Genomic DNA, 10,654 nt, shown 5'->3' on the forward strand with positions numbered 1-10,654 from the left:
TTAGTTTAAGTATTTGCTATTGACTGTTCAAATGCGGAGTTTTGCGCATCATGTGTGGGTGTGCGCGAGAGAGAGAGCGAGAGAGAGAGAGAGAGGGAGCGCGAGAGAGGGGGGGGTCACATCACAGTATAGTTAGCTGTCTTAACCGTGGCTTGTGTGCTGCAAACACATACCAGCGTCATCACTGTGTCTGTCACGCGACTGTTCCCGGGCTTGAACTGATGGTAAAACTAATGACATTATTTACTGTCTTTACATTTATTTTGAAAGATGAAGCTCGCGATTATGGTAAGGGGCATTACAGAAAATAGTTGAGTCTCAGGGTCAGAAAACCTTAAAAAAAAATAAAAATCAAACAGCACCTAAACCACATGTTGTTTGGGAGGGTTTCAAGAAAAAAAAATCAAGAAAAGAAAATGCTCTCATCCAAAAACAATCCCCAGCATATTCTGTTATCAGACATGACTGGAACTTCAATGAAACTGGCTTCTATGGTCAGATGTAACTAAAAAACTTTTTAGCAACAAACACTCAAGATGGGTTTGGTGCACACAGGGATAAAAAGTACCCCATGTGTACAATGAAATATACTGCTGTATCTTTAATGTTGTGGGCCTATATTTCTGCTGGAGGTCCTGGATATCTTGTTTAGATACATGGCATCTTTGATTATATCAAATACCAACAGATATAAAATCAAAACGTGACTGACTCTGTTAGAATTCGTATAATGGGCCATGTTTGGATCTTCCAACCGGACAATAATCCAAAAACAAACCTTAAAAACAACTCAAAAAATGGGTCACTGGGCACAAAATCAAGCTTCTGCTATGGCCATTCCAGTTCCCTTGACTGTAGTTAGTAAGGTAGTTACGTTTAGGTATTGGGTATGATTAAGGGATGTAGAATATTGTTGTACAGAATAAGACGTTAATGTGTGTTTTATATGTACTAATAAACAGCTAATATACTAGTAATGTGCATGCAAATAAGCAAGTAGTTAATACGGGAATCAGTCCCAAATTAAAGTGTTATCTTATATTATTAGCTGTTAATTCAAGTATGTTGATAATATATCAAATTATGTTAATTTATCCAAACTAATTTGTAATTTAATAAAGTAATTTAAACAGTATCTGTAAAGATGAATATTCACCTATATTATCAATATTTTTCATGATTGCATTAATCTTAACAAATTGAAGCTTCTTACATAAAGTGTTACCGATTTTCTTGTTCTTTCTTTTAGATTTTAGATGCCCCTTTCCTTTGTCTCACCAGCAGCCTTAAATAATTGATTTTGCTGTATGCTGGTGTAAGCGATTATTCTGTTTCAAAGTTCCAAGTGTCTTGGATGCTTGAACATTTTACTTCTGTAGTTTGTTACATACAGTGAATACAAAATTACCTTCAATATAGGTCTCAAACACTTTTACCAGTTAGAAATTTAATGGCATATCCATGTAAAAATTACAGTGTCATCTCCCAAAGACTGAAGCTTCAAGAATCAAGGGCCATTCGTGATTGATGACATTTTATTTAGTGGCTAGAGTGATCTCGAAAGGTCCGTGAGGACAACATGTCGTCTTCAATGTATTATTCAGATCATGCATATCAAAGACTCTCTTCATCTTGACAAGCAGCGTTGACAGAGCCTGAGCCCGAATGTCAGAACAACCTTGAAGTTAGTGACACGACAGAATAGTTTTTTTTACAGCCTCACAACAGGCCATTGCTGACTGGAGCCAGATAAATACTTCTCTTCCTGAATATAAAAGCAAAGCAACACTTCATTTCTGACTAAAAGCACTCTGGCAGAGTGGTTTCATTTTGTCTGCCTGCCAACAGGTGTAAGGTGTTGTGCTGTTCCTTTAGCAGAGAGCCAAGCAGGAAGGCAACTGTCAAGCTTAGGCTTGTTAAGAGGTGACAAGAACACAAGCGTCGTGCCAGTTCTATTTCCCCTCAGCCTGTGTTTCTAACAGTCAAAGCATGCAAGCCCTTCTGATGTTAGCTGCATGTTGCTTGCTCAAGACAGTCTTGTATGGACCAGTAAACTCAAGATCATGAATATTTAAAGGTTTTTTTGAAAGTCAGGAGATGAAGATGGTAACACTTACAGTATTGATAATCTCTTTGTTGTAAAGAGTTTGTAAAGGGAATTTTCCCTGAACAAACTCCTAATTTGCTGCTTAATAATAGTTATTGAGGTAGTGGTTAAGTTAAGGTATAGGGTTGAATTAAGAGATCTAAAATATGGTCATGCAGAATAAAGCGTTAATATGTGCTTTATAAGTACTGATAAACAGCTAATATGCTAGCAATATACTTCTAATAAGCAACTGGCTAATAGTGAGAATGGGCCCTTAAGTTAAAGTGTTACCAAAAGTTGTAAAACATTTTAGCATTTGAAACAGTGTGCTATGCTAACACGCTAGCTCTGATGTTGCATTAAGGATCCCCTTAATGCAACATCCGAGCTAGCGTTGGCATAGCACACCTGGAGCTAGAGGTCTGCATTCCCAATATTAAATTCCCAAATAAAACGCGGTAGCGGTCGGTAACTCTGGTGTAATTTGAACGGGAGGTCTAACAAAATCCTGTTCCCGACGTCCATTCAGAACAGCATATCTGCGCTTTATTCTTATTGACCACCGGTACAGCCTGCACTCGGACTGTTATGCACGCGCTGCACGCATGCTTTCTGCGTCACACGTTTTATTTGCGGGGTCTGTGCGCAGCATGTGCATAACGATGCTCAGAGCAAGCTGTACCGGTGGTAAATGTTTTTTATTTTGTACAACATACTTTTTTTTCTCTCTCTACGACACTTTTTAATATTGTTTTGTAAATGTTAAACGAATTGTATCCTGACAAGATGAAGATATACAATTTTTTTACAAATTTTTTTTTTCTCTGACACTTTTTTCATACTGTGTTGCATAAAATATTAAACAAATTTTGTGTCTTAAGATAATTAATATAAATTTAAGTCTAAATGTTTTTTATTTTGTACAACATACTTTTTTTCTCTCTCTACGACACTTTTTAATATTGTTTTGTAAATGTTAAACGAATTGTATCCTGACAAGATGAAGATATACAATTTTTTAAAAAAAAAATTTTTTCTCTGACACTTTTTTCATACTGTGTTGCATAAAATATTAAACAAATTTTGTGTCTTAAGATAATTAATATAAATTTAAGTCAAAGTCAATAAATTCAAGACTGTTGACAAGAAAAATAAAATAACATACAATTTTGTGCAGACTACACTTTTATTTGTTAGCCTATCTCTCTTTCTTTCAGTAGCGGAAATTTAAATGTGAGATTCTGGAAATGAGATCTAAATTTAGCGGGAGCGGTCGGGTCGGGAAGAAAATTATTCTTAGCAGACAGCGGGTGAGCAAAGAGTGAATATATAGTGGGAGCGGGTGGGTGCGGAATATAACCTTGCGGAAGCAGGCGGGAACGGGACTAAAAAAATAGTCCTGCACAGACATCTACCTGGAGCAACAAGTTGACAATGTATAACACCATAAAATTCAAAATCATTGTTTTGTTTGAATGTACTGTACATACAGTATACCACCCAGCTACGACTTTAGAGGCTACTCAAAATTATTTCGCATCAGTGAGTGCTACTCATGTTTTTTATTAAAGAGAGTGTAAAGTTGAAGGGGTAGTTCACCCAAAACTGAAAATTTGCAGTTAATTTACTGCCACTCAGGCCATCCGTGATGTGCAGCAAGTGACTTTTTCTCTTCAGTAGAACAGTAAAGATTTTTAACTGAAACTGTGGTGCTTGGTGATTTAAAAAAAAATGCAAGTCAGTGGCCTCTAGGGGTGGGGGGAAAATCAATTCACACATGAATCACAATTCAGTCTTCTACCAATTCGCATCGATTCACAAATTTCCAAAATCATTTTTTCTAGTTAATTTAATAATAATAATAATAATAATAATAACTTGATGTTGTCGGAACAAAAAAAAACATTACAGTACATAAAATTTAACTTACCACATAAACAGAGTAAGAAGAGATGACTGATAGGACAATGGCGAATGATTTGAAGATCTTGAGCACCACTGACAAACATCTAATCTTGTAAAATATGTGGTAAGTACTGCCGAAGTCATTTCCTTTCTGAACATGGTATTATTCGGATTCGGGCACATCCCAAATATTTTTTATTTATTAGGAGGTTAATAGTTAATAGGAAACACTGATTTCTTGAGTCAGGACTACCCATACTATAGACTGGTGTGTTTTGTATCAAAATACTGGTGCATTTGTTGTCCAGTGTGCACAAAAAATGTGATGAAAAATCGTGAATCATGATTAAAAATCGAAAAATAATTAATCCGTTTTTAATCTAATCATGACCCTAAGAATCGTGAATTGAATTGTGAGGTGACGAAAGATTCCCACCCCTAGTGGCTACCCATTTTTCATAATAAAAAAAAGCATATCAAAGAACACAAAATGAATACCCCTGGCTCTTGACGATATATTGAGGTCTGAAGTGAAACGATCAGTCTGTGCAAGAAACTGAACATTATTTACAACATTATTATCTGTAATCTATAGCCTCAGGCAAACATTCTGGAGTGATGTCCGGTTTGCGAACTGGTTCTTTTTTAGTTAACTGGATGAAACAGTTCACCAAAGCAGTTTAAGTCAACACAACACAATAATCAATGGTGTTAACTCAAAAAACGATCTTGTTCCATGCGCAACCCCATTTAGAATGCATCACAGGCACCAAAGAATTTGAAGCCAGGTTAAAAAAATTAACTGTTACAGGGTGTGTAAGGGTTGAATTCATGCTCACAATTTCTTTCGTTTTGTGTTTGTAGGAGGCCTATGATTAAAAATCGAAAAATAATTAATCCGTTTTTAATCTAATCATGACCCTAAGAATCGTGAATCGAATTGTGAGGTGACGAAAGATTCCCACCCCTAGTGGCTACCCATTTTTCATAATAAAAAAAGCATATCAAAGAACACAAAATGAATACCCCTGGCTCTTGACGATATATTGAGGTCTGAAGTGAAACGATCAGTCTGTGCAAGAAACTGAACATTATTTACAACATTATTATCTGTAATCTATAGCCTCAGGCAAACAGTCTGGAGTGATGTCCGGTTTGCGAACTGGTTCTTTTTTAGTTAACTGGATGAAACAGTTCACCAAAGCAGTTTAAGTCAACACAACACAATAATCAATGGTGTTAACTCAAAAAACGATCTTGTTCCATGCGCAACCCCATTTAGAATGCATCACAGGCACCAAAGAATTTGAAGCCAGGTTAAAAAAATTAACTGTTACAGGGTGTGTAAGGGTTGAATTCATGCTCACAATTTCTTTCGTTTTGTGTTTGTAGGAGGCCAGTCTGTCCATCTGGGTTTACTACAGCGACAATACCGCCGCCCCCCTGAGTATGTATGACCCAAAAGACTACAACCTCAATGCCACCACAGCAGACGATAAGGTGGTTACAGTGGCTCAACAACCTCAACAGCGGTGGCCAGTCATCGTGGCCGAAGGCGAGGGCACAGGAGAGGTAGTGCACGTGGAGATGACCATCAGCGAAACCTGCCAGAAGACTAAACGCAAGAGTGTCATTGCTTCTTCTCCTGTGTTCGTCAAAGTCCGCTTTGGACCGGATGAAGACTCTGAGGAGGAAGTGGATACAGAGACTGAAATAGACACTAGAATGCCTGCCAACACGAGAAGGCCCGTTATCGATTCCAACGCAGGTGGTGGAGGGTATGAAGCATCTAATGAGCAGCCCGCAAGTGTGCCCATCGATTACACCAACTTTCCTACAGTAAGCAATCCAGAGGAACCAACCGAAGAAGACGAGGAGGATGACGAATTTGTGCACAGTCCCCGTAGCATGACCGACCTGGAGATAGGCATGTATGCTCTCCTTGGGGTGTTTTGTCTCGCCATACTGGTCTTTCTGATAAACTGTATTGTGTTTGTGTTGAAGTATCGCCATAAGCGCATCCCTCCTGAAGGCCAAGCCAACATGGACCATTCCCACCACTGGGTGTTCTTGGGTAACGGAGAGCCCCTGCGCACCCAGAGCGATCTCTCGCCTCAGACGGTGGAGAGCCCCAGCAACACCTTGGAGGGGGTACAGTCTTGTTGTCATGGGGACCACCACAGCAGCGGCAGCTCCCAGACTAGTGTACAAAGCCAAGTCCATGGCCGAGGAGATGGCAGCTCCGGAGGTTCCACCAAAGACCACGGAGAGGAAGCCAGCTCACCGACCTCCAAACGCAAGCGTGTCAAGTTTACCACCTTCACTCTTCCCACGGAGGATTTACCCTACAACTCCATCCCCATTGCCAACGAAGAGGACATTCAGTGGGTATGCCAAGACATGGGCTTTCAGGACCCAGAGGAACTGCACGACTACATGCGCAGGATAAAGGAAATAGCCTGACCGGGCTATGTGCTTTCTAAAGACGTTCCTTTCTATTTTTCTCTCTTAATTTTCACTCTAGAGGAGGTATCTTTCACAAGAAAAACAAGCAAGGCCCAATGTCCAGTTTTGTTGGGGTTTTCTGCACAGTGCTGTTTCCCTTACACATTGACACTTGTACGAACTAAAAAATATTCATGACGCTGCCAGGGAAGCCAAAGACGAGTCTAAGGGATTCTAGCAAAAATGGCTTTAGCGGTGTGTATGATTGCTGCTCAGTAGAAGGGTGAGTGTACAATCTTTAAGGGAAACATAGAATTTCTGTTGTGAACACTGATATCAAAATGGATTCCTGAAGTACTCAATCATGTGTGGTCACCCTACTGTGGATAGGATCTTTCTCAGAGGAATGCCTGGAGTCTTGGCACTGTGTCCATTCTTCTTTTTCTTCTTCTTCTCTTTTTTTAATTCAACAGATCCTTCTCCAACAAAGAGGCCTTTGAAGTGCAGATTCTACTTTTGTCCCAGATTTGTGTTTAAGATGGATCATTTTCATGCCATTGTTGATAAACCTGACACAGACACTGTCAGGGACGTTCGTTAGAACGTGCCATGGATTCTTTCTGTCAGTGTTGGAAATGTTGAATGGTTTTATCCCCCTGCCCCTCTTTTCAGTGTTATCTTGGTTCAACACATGCCTTGGTTGCTGAATTAGTTCTTCTTCTGTCTTTGGTATTTCATACTCATTCTCAATCTGGATGTCACCTCTGCTTCTCTCACTGTCTTGGTTAAGTGTAATGCCTTATTAAAAGGATCTCAATCGTCACAACCTCGCTCTGTGCTGACACCACATTTGTCCACATTGGTAAGGGCCAAAGCAGGGGCAACTCTACAGAAGTCTGTATCTCAATTAAACACGTGTCAGCATGGGAAAGGCAGGAGCTTGTACATTGTGGAGTTAGATATCTTCTCCAACATTCCTCTGCATGAATGGAGATTTGGAGGCACAATTAGCACTCTTTTGTTTCTTTTTTACTTTGTATATGTTTGTATTGTGAGAATTATCTAATCATACATAAATGATAATAGAGGACATATCATGTTACCATGCATTACATGCATGTGCCAGACCCTCCCTCCTATGTACATACCATGCTCAGTACATAACGACTGCTGAAGCTTAACTCTTGATTACTCAGTTAGCCTGAGGAATAGGGGAGGCAGATGCCATATAGGGACTCGGCAGCCAGATACTTGAATTTCAGTGAGGCTCTCTTTTCTCTTTCTCTTTCTCTCTCTTTACTGATCTCACCATGAATTCCCATGCAGGTGGTAATAGAGTTAAGATCTCTGGTAAGGATAAAATGCTATGCAAATTGATTATTGTGTTGAAGTAGATCCGCCCCAGATATCGATATAGCCACCACGGTTACTTTCGTTAATATACCAAGAAATATCTCAAAACTAGATGTAACATCTGCCACAATGTAAATTGCAGGTTTTGGGGTTTGTTTATTTCTTTTTAACTTTGAAGCTCGCTAGAGCTTTGTTAAAGAAAATGCGGTAGCACAGTAGATCAAGCCCGAAATGTTAAACATTTACTAGTTTAGAAAGGGGTAAGCTGGTAACGGGTCTGGAAGCTTTTTTTGTGGTGAGGCACGAAAAAAAAAAATCTGTTTTGCTGCTGACCTATCACAAGTTAGTTTCAGGGTTACAGTCCGCCCCCCTCAGTTTCTTCAGGACGTCTAAATTCATGCACTGTATTAAATGTTTATTTTTCCACTGTGCTGTATTTGAAACATGCAGGATTTACCCATGAGTTTGTTTTAATAGTCTTATTAATCATTTTCCTGTAACCAGGAAGGAACACCTATATTTTGTTTCTTTGTTTTATAGATTTTATTATAACATTTTTTAAACTCACCCCTAGTTTAATCAGGGGTCCTTTGCACTCCAGATAAAAGTCACAGAAAACGTATTACTGACACCTCTCCACCTTTGTCCTCTGATTTGTAACCCCCTTCACCCTTTTCTCAAAGGATTCTGATGAGTAAACCCTCAGTCATGACGTGTGATGAAATGATGTAACATGTCGAGGTATTAGGTTTTGATAGACAGTTGGAGTGTTGGTCAGTGGTTTAGTTTGACCCACACTTGACCTTTATGGAGGCTCAGAACTGAATGTAAACTTTTCAACTGTACGATCAAAATAAACATAATTTCCACTGTATTATTAAAGTCTTCTGATGGGGTACGTAAGACTCGATATCACTACTAGCAAGTCTCTGGTAGCAGCTCATACACTTTTCTGTTTCCTAAAATTATTTTCCTAAGTGTAACATCACTATCAGGACATTTTTGGTTTCATATTGTTTTCTACTTTAAACTGATGTATGTATGTAAATGAAACAGCAGTTGCGATATCTGCGCTTTAATTTTTTCTCAAGAGGAGCTGCTACTAGGCCTTTGCCTTGACCACATGCTGTGTTGTGGTGTAGATTTGAGCTGTACTCTCTGACCTGCTGAAGCACGGTACTGTCAGCCTTGTGCTGCCACACCCTTAATGTACAGAGCACTGTTACAACATCCTGTATCCTCCCTAGAAAACAACTGTTGTATTTCCCTCCTTATATGTAAGTACTAAAGAAAATACAATGCATAAACGTGGTGTTGTGGGTTTTTTTTTTGATGATGTACTTTGTATTATAATGCTGTGTCCAAACAATAGTTGTCTAATGAGCCTACTGAGCTGTCTAGACAGCTGCTAATTTATTTATAAAGACTACTGCTGTTTGTTAACAATAATCAATAGACAAAAAAAATTACATTTTCTTATCAAAACTGCTGTTTTATTTTATAATCAAGACTCACAGCGCACTGTTGTTACAGAGCCGAAGCTACTTATTACATTTTAAGTTAAAAATTGTAAAGACAAACATTTTATTTATTTATTTATTTAAATGTGCACTGGTGAATTGATGCATCTCTACAAAATAAGATGGTGTATTTGGAAAGTAAATGGTGTATTTTTATTATTATTATTATTATTATTATTATTATTAGATTTAATAAAAAAAAAACATTGGTACTGGTATCTCATAACAACATGTACAGCTAGTTCTTATTAGACATTCAAATGGATACAAATGCTTAAGAGCAAAGACAGAAATAAAAGATAATGAATGGGGTATTTATTTTTATTTCAAAATACTGTACTTGCAGATAATATAATATTAATGAAATAAAAATCCATTTATGGAGAGTATACTTTCATGACCATGTTTCTTAACGCAGTTAAGGAAACTTTTAAAAAGTGCACTTTTGTAATAATTCCAAATTAAAGTTTTATTTTAAAGTATATTTTAAATCATGTATTATAAATCTTTTGTTATGCTTTAAAAAAGTACACTTTTTTTGATGTGTGGACTAACATACTAAAGCATGTGTAAAGTAATTGCTATCGTTTTAACTGCAGGGTGTTATTTGATATTACGAAGTTAAGTTAGGTTAAAATATTGTAAATATGTTACATTGGTAAACTTTATTTTAGTGTCCATGTTACATTTGTTTCATGTACTTCGTTATAGTAATAACAATAAATTATGCATAATCGCATGCATAATTCTAAACAAATATATAGTTACAGTGTAACAAGGACACCTTAAAAATAGCAACTTTATCGTACACTGGTGTAATTACAAATATGTTTCAATGCATGATATACAGGTGCCAACTGATATGTATTAAATGTTGTGTATTTAAAGTATATTTTATTTAACCTTAAATGCCTGTCAGTACATCTGGCAGTACTAACCATATTTCAAAAACAATAGAAGTATTTATGAAATTAATTAACTTAAGAAATAAGAGTACTCCGTTTCAGTACAACTAAGCAGTCTTTTATTTCAGTAATATTATATTATTATATCAATCTGCATGTACAGAACATGAAACATTTAAAATGCATAAACATTACAAATTTGAAGTATACAGGCCTAGTGCACATTTAATACAATGAAGCACACTTCTTTTAAATGAAATGATTCAACTTAACTCCTGAAAGGAAAACTTCACAAAGCATAAGGCAATGCAAGATTTTTTAATCAACATACTTTTCTAACAGTAATTCAACAATTCTATGATTTGTAATACATATTCAGGTGCTTCATAATGGCTTGTGCTTGGCATTCAGTGCTTCGGATCATTGCTTTTATTTCC

The 10,654-nt window shown here is 37.4% G+C and overlaps 1 protein-coding gene across 1 annotated transcript in view; it reads left to right on the plus strand.

Moving 5' to 3' along the window:
* The window catches only part of LOC107571976 (transmembrane protein 132E-like), a 56,206-nt gene extending 47,111 nt beyond the window's left edge, over window positions 1–9,095 (plus strand). The window contains exon 7 of the mRNA XM_016258376.1: window positions 5,387–9,095. Within this exon, the coding sequence (XP_016113862.1) occupies window positions 5,387–6,457 (1,071 nt within the window). The 3' untranslated portion in view covers window positions 6,458–9,095. The remainder of the gene's footprint in view (window positions 1–5,386) is intronic.
* Window positions 9,096–10,654: the final 1,559 nt, after the last annotated feature.

Source organism: Sinocyclocheilus grahami, unplaced genomic scaffold, assembly GCF_001515645.1.
Source record: "Sinocyclocheilus grahami isolate Dianchi unplaced genomic scaffold, SAMN03320097.WGS_v1.1 scaffold1676.1, whole genome shotgun sequence".
NCBI classification, from domain to species: domain Eukaryota; kingdom Metazoa; phylum Chordata; class Actinopteri; order Cypriniformes; family Cyprinidae; genus Sinocyclocheilus; species Sinocyclocheilus grahami.